Source organism: Panthera onca, chromosome B2 (genome assembly GCF_046562875.1).
Source record: "Panthera onca isolate mPanOnc1 chromosome B2, mPanOnc1 haplotype 2, whole genome shotgun sequence".
NCBI classification, from domain to species: Eukaryota; Metazoa; Chordata; class Mammalia; order Carnivora; family Felidae; genus Panthera; species Panthera onca.
Window position 1 is genome coordinate 2494644 of NC_138343.1, and position 15263 is coordinate 2509906.

Consider the following 15263-nt stretch of genomic DNA (forward strand, 5'->3'; position numbering starts at 1 on the left):
CCTCCAGCAACCCCCAGTTTGTTCTCCATATTTATGCGTCTCTCCTGTTTTGTCCCCCTCCCTGTTTTTATATTATTTTTGCTTCCCTTCCCTTATGTTCATCTGTTTTGTCTCTTAAAGTCCTCATATGAGTGAAGTCATATGATTTTTGTCTTTCTCTGACTGACTAATTTCACTTAGCATAATACCCCCCAGTTCCATCCACGTAGTTGCAAATGGCACGATTTCATTCTTTTTTGATTGCTGAGTAATACTCCATTGTATGTTTATACCACATCTTCTTTATCCATTCATCCATTGGTGGACATTTGGGCTCTTTCCATACTTTGGCCATTCTTGATAGTGTTGCTGTAAACACGGGGGTGCACACACATATTTTATAGTACTTTCAGCCTACTAGGCTGAGACTGAAAGACATTTTGTACCTATGACTGATGCAGACACAGGTCCATTATTTGATTTTTCTTACATTAAATATTATGATTTTCTTTTTTGATAATATAGAGTTAATTAATATGAACGATGGCAATTTCATGAGTCCATAATTTATTCAAAGAGTTACTTATACAATCCCATGCCCTGTCTTATAACATGCTAAATTCACATCCTGCCAACATTTTACTGCTTTGAAGATTGCTTTTAAAAATTGCTAAATGTTTGGTCTTGACAGGAAACATGTGATAAGAAAGAATGGACCAGAAAAATGGAAGTTCTTTCACTGGCTTTATCCTGCTGGGTTTCTCTGACCGGCCTCAGCTGGAGCGAGTCCTCTTTGTGGTTCTTCTGATCTTCTATCTGCTCACCCTGCTGGGAAACATGAGCATCATTGTGTTGTCCCGCCTGGACCCACACCTGCAGACTCCCATGTACTTTTTCCTGTCCAACCTAAGCTTTCTGGACCTGTGTTACACGACCAGCACTGTTCCTCAGCTGCTGGTTCATCTCAGGGGAGCAGACAAGTCTATCTCTTTCGGTGGTTGTGTAGCTCAGATGTTCGTCTCTCTAGGGTTGGCATCTACAGAATGCATTCTGTTAGGGGTGATGGCATTTGACCGCTACGCAGCCGTCTGCAGGCCCCTGCACTACACAGTGATCATGCACCCCCGTCTGTGCACCCTGATGGCTTCTGCATCGTGGTTCCTTGGTTTTGCCAACTCCTCATTGCACACGGTGCTCACCTTCCTTGTACCACTCTGTGGGAGAAATAAAATAGACCACTTCTTTTGTGAGGTTCCCCCACTGCTCAAGCTTGCCTGTGTTGACACCACTGTGAATGAGTCTGAGCTCTTTGTCAGTGTGATCATTCTCCTCATACCTGTGGCATTGATCACGTTCTCCTATGGTCAGATTGTCAAGGCAGTGTTAAGAATAAAGTCAGCTTCAGGGCAGAGGAAAGCTTTTGGGACATGTGGGTCCCACTTCACAGTGGTCTCCCTGTTCTACGGCACAGGCATCTACATTTACCTCCAGCCCAGCAACAACTACTCCCGGGATCAGGGCAAGTTCGTTTCTCTCTTCTACACCATCGTCACCCCCATGGTCAACCCCTTTATATATACCCTGCGGAACAAGGATGTGACTGGAGCAATGAAGAAGGCGCTTTGTAGAGGCTATGACTCCAGATGACTCGGTACGGAAGACCCTGTGATGGAACACTTTGAATGTCAGAGCCCTTAAGATTTTGTGTCTGGACCTGTCATCCAACGTTTCCCCTGATGACTCTCATGAGAATTACCTTACTTCATTGTTTTAAGCAAGGAGTGTTCAAACTCTGAATTCATGGATTCAGCAGTGCAAGAGAGTTCCCATTTCTAAATATCCTTGACAACACCTGTTGTTTCTTGTGTTCTTGATTTTAGCTATTCTCACATGGGTGAAGTGACATATCATTGCGTTTTTGGTTTGTATTTACCTGATGATCAGTGATGTTGAGCATGTTTTGACGTGTTTTTTTTGTCATCATGTTGTCTTCTTTGGAGAATGTCTATTCATGTATTCTGGCCATTTTTAATTGGATCATTTGTATTTTGGGCATTGTATGTATAAGACCTTTATAAATTACGATATAAACCCTTTATTGGTTATGCCATTTGTCAATATCTTCTCCCATTCAGTAGTTTTCTTTAACTTTGAAACACAAGTAAGTTTGAAATGTTTTTCAAATGATTTTATTCTAGTTTTTTTAATTAAGTGTTTTACTTATTCATCTTTATCATAAATATTATTTCTTTTTAAAATAAATGTATTTATTTCAATTCAAGTTAGTTAACAGATAGTGTTGTATTGGTTGCAGGAGTAAAACCAAGTGATTCATCACTTACATATGAAACCATGTACTCCTCCTAATACCCATCACACGTTTCGCCCATGCCCCCACTCCTCTCTCCTCCAGCAACCCTCAGTTTGTTGTTTGTATGTAAGAGTCTCCTATCGTTTGCCTCCTTCTGTTTTTCTTTTTTTTCCTTCCCTTCTCCTCAGTTAATCCGTTACATGTCTTAAATTCCACATATAAGTGAAATCATGATATTTATCTTTCTCTGATCGATTTATTTCACTCAGCAAAATACAGTCTAGTTCTCTCTATGTCGCTGCAAATGGCAAGATTTCATTATTTTTGACTGCTGAGTAATACTCCATCGCATATATTTACCAGTTCTTCTTTATCCATTCATCCATCAATGGACAGTTGGTCTCTTTCCATAATTTGGCTATTGTCGATAGCACTGCTGTTGTGCAGCGAGGAGCATGTGCCCTTTTAAAACAACACACCTGTATCCCTTGGATGAATACCTACTAGTGCAACTGCTGGGTCATAAGGTAGTTCTATTTTTAATTTTTTGAAAAACCCACATAGTGTTTTCCAGAGTGGCTGCACCAGTTTGCATTTCCAGCAGTAGTGCAAAAGTGATCCTCTTTCTCTGCATCCTTGCCAACATCTGTCGTTGCCTGAGTTGTTAATGTTAGCCATTCTGACAGGTGTGAGGTGATATCTCATTTGGTTTTGATTTGTATTTCCCTGATGATAAGTGATTTTCAACATTTTTTCATGTGTTTGTTAGCCACCTGGATGTCTTCTTTGGACAAGTGTCTATTCATGTGTTTGGCCCATTTCTTCACTGGATTATTCATTTTTTTGAGTTTGATAAGGTCTTTATAGATTTTGCATACTAACCCTTTATCTGATATATCATTTGGAAATATCTTCTCCCATTCCGTAGGTTGCTTTTATTTGCTGATTGTTTCCTTCACTGTGCAGAAGCTTTGTATTTTGATAAGCTCCCAATGGTTCATTTTTCTTTCTGTTTCCCTTGCCTCTGCAGATGTGTTGAGTGAGAAAGTTGCTGCTTTCCAGGTCAAAGAGGTTTTTGCCTGCTTTCTGCTCTAGGATTTTGATGACTTCCTGTCTTACATTTAGGTCTTTCTTCCATTTTGAGTTTATTTTTGTGTATGGTGAAGGAAAGTGGTGAAGGTTCATTTTCCTGTATGTGCTGTCTAGTTTTCCCAGCACCATTTGCTGAAGAGACTTTATTTATTCCATTGGAAATTCTTTCCTTCTTTGTCAAAGATTGGTTGGCCATACATTTGTGGGTCCATTTCTGGGTTCTCTTATTGTGGAGAACACTCAGTTCCATTGATGTGTCTGTTTTTTGTGCCAGTACCACACTGTCTTGATCATTACAGCTTTGTAACACATCTTATTTTTCCCCTCAGAAATGCTTTGTGTGTGTTTATTCATTCCTCAAAACAAGCCTGTGAGGCAGGTGCCATTAATTATTGATAATTGCCCTTTAGCTTTGTAACAATTAGAATCTTGGAACACTGCAGAGAAATGGTAAGGGAGGAATAATCCCCTAATCTCAGCCAGGTGGGAATTCTGCATTTGTCTTGTCTTTTGACTTTTTGTTTTGACTCAATTTCTCTGAGCTTTGTTATCTTCACTGAATATCTCTATTATAATCCTGTTATCAAAAATCATATTGTACCTAGGCACCTGGGTGGCTATTCAGTTAAGCTGTAATACGTCTTGCAGTCCAGCATCGTGATACCTCCAGCTTCGGTTTTCTTTTTCAAGATTGCTTTGTCAATTTAGTTGTTTTCTGGTTCCATACACATTTTTAGATTGTTCTAGCTCTGTGAAGAATCCGGGTGTTGCTTTGATAGGGATTGCACTGAATGTGTTGATTGTCTGAGTAGTATCGACATGTTAACAATCTTTGTTCTTCCCATCCAGGAGTATGGAACATTTTGCCATTTTCTTGTGTGCCTTCTTCAAGTCTTGGATAAGTTTTCTATAGTTTTCAGTGCATTGATTTTTCACCTGTTTGGTTATGCTTATTTGTGGGTATTTTACGGGTTTTGGTGCACTTGTAAATGGGATCGATTTCCTGATTTCTCTTACTGTTGGTTCATTATTGGTGTTTAGGAATGCAATAGATTTCTGTGCATGGGTTTTACATCCCGCAACCTTGCTGAATTCATGGATCAGTTCTAGAAGTGTTTTGGTGGAATCTTTTGGGTTTTCCACATAGAGTGTCATATCATCTGTGAGGAGTGAGTGTGTCTTCCTCCTGGCTTATTTGGATGTCTTTTATTCCTCTGTGTTGTCTGATTGCTGAGTCTAAGACTTCCAATACTATGTTGAATAACAGTGGTGAGAATGGGCATCCCTGTCCTGTTCCTGATCTTAGGGGGAAAGCTCTCAGTTTTTCCCTATTGAGGACGATAGCAACATTAGGTCTTTCATTTACGGCATTTGTGATCTTGAGGTATGAGCCTTCTAGCCCTACCTTTTTGAGTGTTTTTGTCAAGAAAGGATGCTGTATTTTGTCAAATGCTTTCTCTCCATCTATTGAGAGGACCATGTGGTTCTTGTCCTTTCTTTTAGTGATGCGATGTATCACACTGATTGATTTGCAGATATTGAACTAGCCCTGTGTCCCAGGTATAAATCCCACTTGGTCTTGTTGAATAATTCTTTTAATGCATTGGGTGATTTGGTTGGCTATTATCTCTTTGAGGATTTTTGCATCCATATTTATCAGGGAAATTGTTCTGTAATTCTCCTTTTGAGTGGGTTCTTTGTCTGGTTTTGGAATCAAGGTAATGATGGTCTCATAGAATGAGTTTGTAAGGTTTCCTTCCATTTCTATTTTTGGCATGGCTTCAAAAGAATAGGTGTTAACTCTTCTTAAAATATGTGGTAGAATTCCCCTGGAAAGCCATCCAGCCCTGGACTCTTCTTTTTGGGACATTTTTGATTACTAATTCGATTCCTTTACTGTTTATGGGTGTGTTAAAAGTTTCTGTTTCTTCCTGTTTCAGTTTTGGTTGTTTATGTGTTTCTAGGAATTTGTCCACTTCTTCCAGATTGCCCATTTTATTGGTGTCTAATTGCTCATAGTATTCTCTTATTATTGTTTATATTTCTGCTGTGTTGGTGGTGATCTGTCCTCCGTGATTCTTGATTTTTTTAAAATATTGTTTTAATTGTATTTTGTATTTTTTAAAATTTACATCCAAATTAGTTAGCATATAGTGCAACAGTGATTTCAGGAGTAGATTCCTTAGTGGCCCTTACCCATTTAGCCCATCCCCCCCTCCCACAATCCCTCCAGTAACCCTCTGTTTATTCTCCATATTTATGAGTCTCTTCTGTTTTGTCCCCCTCCCTGTTTTTATATTTTGTTTCCCTTCCCTTATGTTCATCTGTTTTGTCTTAAAGTCCTCATATGAGTGAAGTCATATGATTTTTGTCTTTCTCTGACTGACTGATTTCACTTAGCATAATACCCCCCAGTTCCGTCCACGTAGTTGCAAATGGCAAGATTTCATTCTTTTTTATCGCCGAGTGATACTCTTTTGTATGTATATATATATCACATCTTTATCCATTCATCCATCAATGGACATTTGGGCTCTTTCCATACTTTGGTTATTGTTGATAGTGGTGCTATAAACATGGGGGTGCATGTGTGCCTTTGAAACAGCACACGTGTATCCCATGGATAAATACTTAGTGGTGCAATTGCTGGGTTGTAGGGTAATTTTATTTTTAGCTTTTTGAAGAAGCTCCATACTGTTTTCCAGAGTGGCTGCACCAGCTTGTATTCCCATGTGATTCTTTATTTTATTTATTTGGGTCCTTTCTTTTTTATTTTTGATCAAACTGGATATGGATTTATCATATTTGTTAACTCTTTCCAAGAGCCACCTTCTGATTTCATTGATCTGTTCTACTGTTTTTTTTTTTTTGTTTTTTTGTTTTTGATAGCCTTGCTTTCTGCTCTAGTCTTTATTATTTCCTATCTTCTGCTAGTGTGGGGTTTTATTTGCTGTTCTTTTTCCAGCTCTTTAAGGTGTAAGGTTAGACCCTTCTTCCATCTTTAGCAAGGCCTCGATTGCTATATATTTCCCTCTTGTGACCACCATTACTACATCCCATAGGTCCTGGGCTTTGGTGTTATCATTTTAATCGGCTTCCATGTACTTTTAATTTCCTCCTTAATTTCTTGGTTAGCCCATTCATTAGTTAGTAGCATTGTCTTTAGTCTCCAACTATTTGTTATCCTTCCACCTTTTTTCTTGTGATTGATTTCGAGTTTCATAGTGTTGTGGTGTGAAAATAGGCGCGGTGTGATCTTCATCTTTTTTGCTCATTGAGGGCTGATTTGTGTCCCGGTATGTGATCTATTCTGGAGAATGTCCCATGCGCACTTGAGAGGAATGTGTATTCTGTTACTTTAGGATGAAATAATTCTGAATATATCTGTTAAGTCCATTTCGTGTAGTGTGTCATTCATAATCATTGTTTTTTTGTTGATTTTCTGTTTAGACGATATGTGCGTTGCTGCCAATTGAGTGCTGCTGTCCATTACTATTATGGTATTATTATCAATGAGTCTTTGTGTGTGTGATTAATTGATTTATAAATTTGGGACCCTAACGTTTCGAGCATAAATGTTTACAATTCTTAGATCTTCTTGATGGATAGGCCTGTTAATTATGATATAATGCCCTTCTTGATCTTTTGTTACAGCCTTTATTTAAAATTTTTTTTAACATTTATTGATTTTTGATAGAGAGAGATAGCATGAGTGAGGGAGGGGCAGAGAGAGAGAGAGAGACAGGGAGACACAGAATCCAGGTACCAGTCTCTGAGTTGTCAGCACAGAGCCCAATGACGTGCTTGAACTCACGTACTGTGAGATTTTGACCTGAGCAGAAATCAGACACTTAACCGACTGAGCCACCCAGGCACCTCAGTCTTTATTTTAAAATCTAGATTGTCTGATATCAGTATGGCTACTCTGGCTTTCTTTTTGTGACCATTAGTATGATAGATGTTTCTCCATCCCCTTACTTTCAATCTGAAGGTGTCTTTAGGTCTAAAATGGGTCTCTTGTAAACAGTATATGGATGGATCTTGTTTTCTTATCCATTCTGTTATCCTATGTGTTTTGATTGGAGTGTTAGTCCAGTATTGCCATTATGTTTCTCGTGGAGTTGGAGTTTCTGGTGGTGTTGTCTGTACCTTTCTAGTCTTTGTTACTTTTGATCTTTTTGGGTTTTGGTGTTTTTGTTTGTTTGTTTGGTCTTTTCTCCTCTTAGACAGTCGCCCTTAAACTTTCTTTCAGGGCTGGTTTAGTGGTCATGAACTGCTTGAATGTTTGTCTGTAAACTTTTTATTTCTCCTTCTATTTTTAATGACAGCCTTGCTGGATAAATAATTCTTGGCTGCATATTTTTCTGACTCAGAACGTTGAATATATCCTGGCACTCCTTGCTTGCCTGCCAAGTTTCTGTGGATAGGTCTGCTGTGAACATGATCTCTCTTCCCTTGTAGGTTAAGGATTTTATTTCCCTGCTCTTATGATTCTCTCCTTGCCTGAGTATTTTGTGAATTTGACTATGGTATGCCTTGTTGGTGGTCAGTTTTGGTTGAATCTAATGAGAGTCCTCTGTGCTTTCTGGATTTTAATGTTTGTGTCTTTCCCCAGGTTAGGAAAGTTTTCCTCTATGATTTACTCACATAACCTTCTACCCCATTTTCTGTCTCTTCAGCTTCTGGGACTACTATGATTCTGATGTTATTCCTTTTTAATGAATCACTGAGTTCTCTAATTCTTATATTGTGCTCTTTTGCCTTAGACTCCCTCTTGTTTTCGTGCTTCATGTTTCTCCCTAAGCTTGTCCTGTATAAGTGATTTGCTGATAGGTTTCATCTATCCTTGCTGCCATGGCATCCATTCATGATTGCAGCTCAGTTACAACATTTTTTATTTCATCCTGACTAGCTGTTACTTCTTGTATATCCACAGAAATGGATTCTAATGTATTTTTGACTCCAGGTAGTATTCATATAATTGCGATTCTAAATTCTGGTTCAGACATCTTGCTTGTATCTGTGTTGGTTATGTCCCTGGTTGTGATTTCTCCCTGTTCTTTTTTGGGGGGTGAATTTTTTCGTTTCATCATTTTGAAGGAATAAAATGAATTAATCAGGTAGAAAAAATTAAAATTAAAAGAATTGAAATCGAAAAAATATTAAAATTAAAAAATTACACACACACACTCAAATAATTGAATAAATGATGCTATATCCTAGGTGTGTTTTTGTCTGGGTGTTGAAAGAGGCTTGATAGATTAGAGAAAAAAGGGGAAAGAAAGAAGGAAAAAAGGAAAACGTTTGAAAACTTGAAAAAAATGAATAAAATGAAGGAGACTAAGATGAAATAATGGAAGTAAACTAGAATTTGAAAAGAAATACACAAAAGTAGAATATATAGTAGAGAAAAAACTGAAGAAAAATATTTTTAATAAAAATTAAAAATAAAAATGAATTTTTTCTCATTCTGTATTCAAGAACAAGAATAGAAATGAAAAAGAGAAAGAAGATAAAGGGAAAAAATAAGGAAAATATTTAAAAATTTGAAAAAAAAAGAGTTCAATGAATTAGACTAAAGTACACTTTGGAAGTAAAATAGAATTTGAAAAAAAAATTACCCAGATGTAAAACATATAATGAAAAAATTAAAATACTTTTAATAAAAATTGAAAGTAAAAATGAATTTTTTCTCTTTCTGTATTCAAGAAAAAAAAAGAAATAGAGAACAAAAAGAAGAAAAAAAGAAAGAAAACTGAATAGATGGACCTGCTAACAGACTGAAATATGACTGAATTTACTTTGATTTCCCCTACAATTCAGACTGTGATGTGCTGTATAGTCCATAAGTAAGTAGGCTATACTTGTGTTCTTGAAGCGCAAGGTTGGTCCAGTTGGGCAGGACTTAGTGTAATGGCTCTATTCTCCACTAGATGGCGGTGCTACCCTACTGGGGTGGATTGTTGTGGCACTTGTAGGTGCATATGCGCATGTGTAGAAGCAGTGAAAATGGCATCACCCAGCTATGCAGTCTGTAGTATCGGAACTCATTCCTCCCCGATTAGCACTCGTGCACCCGTCCTCTGCCTTCAGCTTTCATCCACTCCTTGCTTTTTCACTGTCTGTGACCAAGCCCCAGGCAGTACCTCTCTCCTGAGTTTTGTCTCAGATGAGGCTGTTTTCCCCAGCCTCTTATGTCTGAAGGACTGTGGCTTTGACCTGTTCCACCCCTCTGCGGGAGGGTCTCACTGAGCAATGGCTGGGTTCCCGCCGCACCCAGGAAAGTTCGTGGGACAGTGCTGCTGCCAGTACACAGAGACTGGGCCAGGTGCCAGCCCGCCCCCCAAAAGTCTGTGAGGTAGTGTAGCAGCAGCTTTTCAGGGATTATGGAAAATCACAACACACATCTGGCACCACCTTAAGACTTCACCCTTAATGACCTTGTTTGAGCACCAGCAACTATGGCTTTTCTCTGGGGTCTGCTGGGACCAAGTGGCCTCACATTCTCTACCAAATGTCCTTCCAGCAGTGGAACCAGTACTCCCCGTGTGGCCCTAGAACCTCCCGGACCCCACTCTGCTCCTGGGGATTCGCCCTTCCCATCAGAGCACTGCTAGTTATCGAGCTGCAGAGTTGCAGACTTTGCACTCTCCCTGTTTACAGTCTTAATGGAATTTTAGCCTTCTCCTTTCTCCCTTTTTAGTTTAGTCCCTGCAGCTGTTTCCAGTTTTCCCCCTTCTCTCCAGCTGCTTTTGGGGAGGGGTGCTTTTCCCATATTCTCACCACCGTCTCTGTCCTCTCTCTGCATGTAAAGCACCTCCCTGTCCTTCGCAGCTTCTGTCTCCCCAAGTTCACCAATCTGTGCCAGGTACCTGCTGAATTGTGTGGTTCAGGTTGTGCAGAATGTTGTGTTCATCCTCAGATCACTTTTCTAGTTGTGCAGTGTGGTTTAGTGTTGGTCTGGGTGTATTTCACGGACACGAGACACAAAAAACGTCCACGCTTTTCTGCCATCTTGGCTCCCTCCCCAGAAAGCTGTGTTTTTAACTTCTTTTTGCAGAGTAACTAAAGGTATTTGGATCCATTGTAAAACATGCTTTGTGCTTAATTGGCTCGTGAATTTACCATCTAAAAAAATTCTGGTGTATAACACCTCTCTCTTGGTTACTAAGTCCTCAATTGGAGACTAAGGTTTCCTAAGAGTTAAAATTCTGCTAAGTGTACGTAAGACTGATGGAAATAAGGAAAGAAACCCTGATGTAGGAAAGTAGGAGGTTTGTAAGAAAGATATAAGGAATGGAAGTACATTTTTTGTTGAGGGTCAAAGAAAGTAATTTTGCCCTAAATGAGACTGGTTCGTTGCAGAGAAATGGCTTTGGGACAAAGTTTGAAGGCAAAGGAAAGTTGTAGAAGGTTCATGAAGGGACATCTTTGGAAAGGAATATTATGTGTGCTCAGGATGGACTAAGGTTGAGATAAATGGAATTTTAAAAGTACCCTGGTATAAGGTGGAAATTCTGCTTTTCTCTCTATTCAAAAGTCAACGTTTTCTTGGACTGTTGATTTGCTTTTGATAAGACAATGTAAACAAAGGTTTTCTTTTTTGTTTGTCTGCCAGAAAAAGCAAAGCTTTAGGTTTTATCTTTATCAGGTCTTTGATTACTTAGTTAAAACTTCTCAATGTTGAAGGAGCTAGGGTTTACTAACAATGATATAATGCTATACATTCCCCATTAGGATCTTTTATTGCCGCCTTGGTTGAATAAATAAAGTTTTAAGATTTGTAATGATCTGTAATCCTATTTAGGATGTGCTTTATAACTTACTAAGGTTTTAACAAACTTCCCAGCATTTAAAGGGTAAATGAAGTCTTTTTGAGCAACTAGGCCCTTTTATTTGGGATGCTAAGTTACTTGGAGAAGCACTGTCATGCCACAGTAAATCTTAGGTTGTATTGCATGGGTAAATGTTGTAACTGCCCAAATATATATGCAATTCCTAAAGTTTTAATGTTTTGGTATAAGGTCATCACCTAATATTCTGATTGCTTGAAGTGTTATATATTACAGAAATAACTGAACTTCTTTGTCAATAGCATCATAATGGACTCTCATCGGATCTTTAACAATGTGTATTTCTGAGTTTTTTTCATTTATAGTTGTTCTTATTCTCTCACAAAACGTGTTTCTTCTTCAAGAAGATTTATAAAAAGGACTTGTGGGACAAATACAGGAATTGGACGTCTGTAAGATTAATACTAAAATGGGTAAGAGTTTCCCAGAGCTAAAAAGCTGCATTCAAACTGAACAAGGATTAGGAACATGGGACTAAATGAACTGAGGAAGATTATAGTTGTGTGACTCTTGTTGGAAATATTGCTGGTTCTCTAATGTTTGCTTTTCCAGATTAAGGAAACTTTCTCTTAAGATACCTATGATATACAGAAATGTCATAAAGTGGTCATTTGTAAACAACTGAGGCATTTATCTTTTCCTCTACCTACCCCCTGAAATTCAAAAACTCTCAGTGAGTATTTTTTTCTTTCATGGCAATTACAATCGTTTGCATAAGTTCAGTAAGAATCTGTTCATCTTGTAACAGGTCACCTTTGTAAACACTGGTTATTTTACCAAGGCTTTGACTGGAATGTCCTATTTGAGATTGACATGCATAGACTCATATATGACCAGACAGCTTTAGGGAACTAAGGTTGACTTTGTGAAACATGGAGCCATAAATCCCCTTGGAAATGGTGGCCTGATACCTTGCTTCCAGAATTTCCAGCAGTTTCCCCAGGTGAGTGAAGAAGGTCACTTCCCGGCAGGTGCAGGAACCTCAGGATACCTTGGGGACCTCGTGAAGAGGAATTCACCCAATTCTACAGGTATTGGAGGCCTGTCTGATGGCAAGTATTTGGCTTGGCTTCTGGCTTGGAGAGGCTACTAAAATTTCAATCTGGAGATTCCTTATAAAAGGTTCTAGCAAAGCAATGTTTAAGAGATCCTCATGATCGGGGCACCTGGGTGGCTCAGTTGGTTAAGAGTCTGACTTTGGCTCATGTCATGATCTCACGGTCTGTGAGTTCGAGCCCTGCTTCGGGCTCTGTGCTGACAGCTCAGAGCCGGAGCCTGCTTCAGATTCTGTGTCTCCTTCTCTCTCTGCCCCTCCCCTGCTCACGTTCTGCCTCTCTCTTTCTCTCAGAAATGAATTAATATCAAAAATAAAAAAGATCCTCATGATCAATTGTTATTCTTGGTGAGCTTATGTAAATAATTAGGCCAGGTTTGTTAAGACTGGACTTGTTCTACAAATGCATTGGTCTCAATTTGGCTATCTCTGGAAAGAGGGATTTTTATAGAGGAAAAAAACTACGTTTCAACAAGACACCATTATGGAAGTTAAATTCTAGTTCTGATTGTGCTTAAATGTTTGTTCTTTGCCTAAAGTAGAAAACCTGAGGTAAACTTCAGAAAAAATGTCACAGTTTTCATGTATGGACAATCTTCTGTGCTTTTTATTCTGTGGGGATAATAATAAGATCTCATGGGCATATGATTATTTAAACAATTGGAAATGGGATGGATTCCCCAAAAAGTTGTATGCAAAGACTTTTCTCATCGTAGACCTATCAACAGATAAAGACTTTCATGGTTTATATTCACTTGAGGCTTGGTTAATTCATAAATCTCTAAATATGCAAACCATATCCTCCCTAACCTGATCTGACAGTTACTAGAAACCCACCCCATATAATCCCAGGAAACCTGGTTTATTCAAAGGATGGGGCCACCCTTTCAAAGAGTTGGAGGTGGAATTCACAGATATACAACCGAGCAAAGGATTCAGGTACCTCCTTGTAATAATCTGCACATATTCAGGATGGGTCAAAGCCTTCCCAACCAGGATGGAATGAAGTCGTGAGGTGGCCAAAGCTCTTCTTCGGGAAATTGTACCTTGATTTGGTCTGCCCTTAACCATACACAGTGACAACGGACCTGCATTTGTGGCGGACATTACACAAACCCTGACCAGGTCCCTCAACATTACCTGGAAACTGCAACACACATCTTAGCTCTCCGAGAGTACCTACCCTTAGAGCTAAAGGTGATGCCTACTAAAAAAGATTTTTCAAAAAAGTCATCAAAGAAGGGAATGTTGGGAAAATAAGTAAAGTTATGTACCATAAGATGGCCAACAGGACTAACATAAACTCTAGTTCCCAGCTTAAAGACTCCTTCTGGGTTCTTCTTCCTGCCCTGCTTGCTGTGTGTGCCAAATGACTACTAATGTGGAATGCGGAAGTAACAGACGATGAATTGTCCCCCATGCTTGTGCTTGGGGCTCAGATCTCTGGAGAAGCATCTCCTCTGAGGCCGCCGGTGTAAAATGAAACTCTGATCCACCAAGAACTCCGAGTGCCGCTTGGTTTTTCTGCCAGCGACCCAGCCTGGTTCTGTAACAATACTGCACCACAACATATTACACTTTGTTTTGCCTTTGGATTGGAGCAACATATATTACTATATTATTACACACACACACACACACACACACACACACACACACACACAGATGCACATGCACAAACATGTGCTCCACATGCAATCTCTGAACACTTTCGTGAAGATGACTAGGAGAAGAAAATGTTTCCCTTAGTTTGTACTACTTAGAAGTGACAGGCTTATAAATGATGTACTTCAATGTTTTCTGGAATATGTACAAACATACCCGTTTGAATGTGTTAACAGTTTATTCCTACAGGTCACATTGTAAAGAGAAATTCATGTTACCAGGAGGCAGTGGGAGTATCTGCTATTGATGGAATCGTGCAGGACTCAGAGCTCCATGCAAGAAACTATACCCCATTTGATGTCATTATAGATTTACATATGGTAAACATTTAGAAATGCCGTTCTTTCAGTCTCTTTACTTACATTTGACCACAAGGAGTGGACCGTGTTTGTAGATGAATAATGAAAGAACATTCTCATTTGGTAACTTCGTAGGAAGATTTTTGTATTAAACCAATACAAATCTGAGCTTAGGAGAGGAAGTGTAAGTGGGATGAAAGAAATGAATGAGACAGGAGGGAGTTGAGATTGCAGAGAAGTAGGGGGACCGGGATCTTCCTCGTCCCTCAAACACAGCTGTTTTGAGGTCAGATCACTTGGAACACTCAGGAAATTGATCTGTGGATTGGCAGAAGGATCTCCACAGATGGAGGGAGACAGCTTGGTAGAATCAGGTGCATGTATGTGAATTGGGGGACATAAAGCAGGGCAGGCATGGAGGGGAGGGAACCCCTTCTGTGGACAGACAAAAGGGACAGAAAGAGAGAGAGAGAGAGGCTGTGAAATTGTGGTATCAAGTCAGCAAAAGAGGTAAACCTCTCTGGACCACGGACTGGGGAACAAGAAATATGGAGAGATCCAGTTTCTTTTTAGTAAACAGCCTTTGGAGCTGAAACTCAGAGGTTTGAAAAGAATTTCTCTGGAGCAGATGGAGCCTTTGGCACGCCTAGGGAGGGGAGCTAACCCTGGGGTGGTAGTGACCTCGGGGGCACACTGTGAGAGAGCAGTCCCCTCCCTCCATATGGAGAGAAGAGTGTGTATTGCTCCCCAAGGACAAAAGACCTTGCAGTCACCAGCAAAAGGCTCCTTGTCATCTGGACGGAGTGCTGCTACCCCACAACGGGGAGCGCCCTGGGTGGGATCCTTGAAGACATCTGGTTTTGAATCCCAGCTGACCCCAGTGAGGCACAGGAAGAGCATGGTTTGGGACACCTGATCCAAGGAGGAGAGAGAAGGGTGTCACCATTTTTCTCCCCGTCACCATATGGTCGGGCCTGGGAGAGCAGAACAGTGGCCCCTAGTTTGGAGGC

General features: G+C 39.7%; 1 protein-coding gene across 1 annotated transcript; it reads left to right on the forward strand.

Moving 5' to 3' along the window:
- Window positions 1-690: 690 nt before the first annotated feature.
- Window positions 691-1626, forward strand: LOC132674947 (olfactory receptor 2B8-like). The gene has a single exon (XM_060627436.3). The coding sequence runs from the start codon at window positions 691-693 to the stop codon at window positions 1624-1626; it is 936 nt and encodes a 311-aa protein (XP_060483419.2).
- The last annotated feature ends 13637 nt before the right edge of the window (window positions 1627-15263 follow it).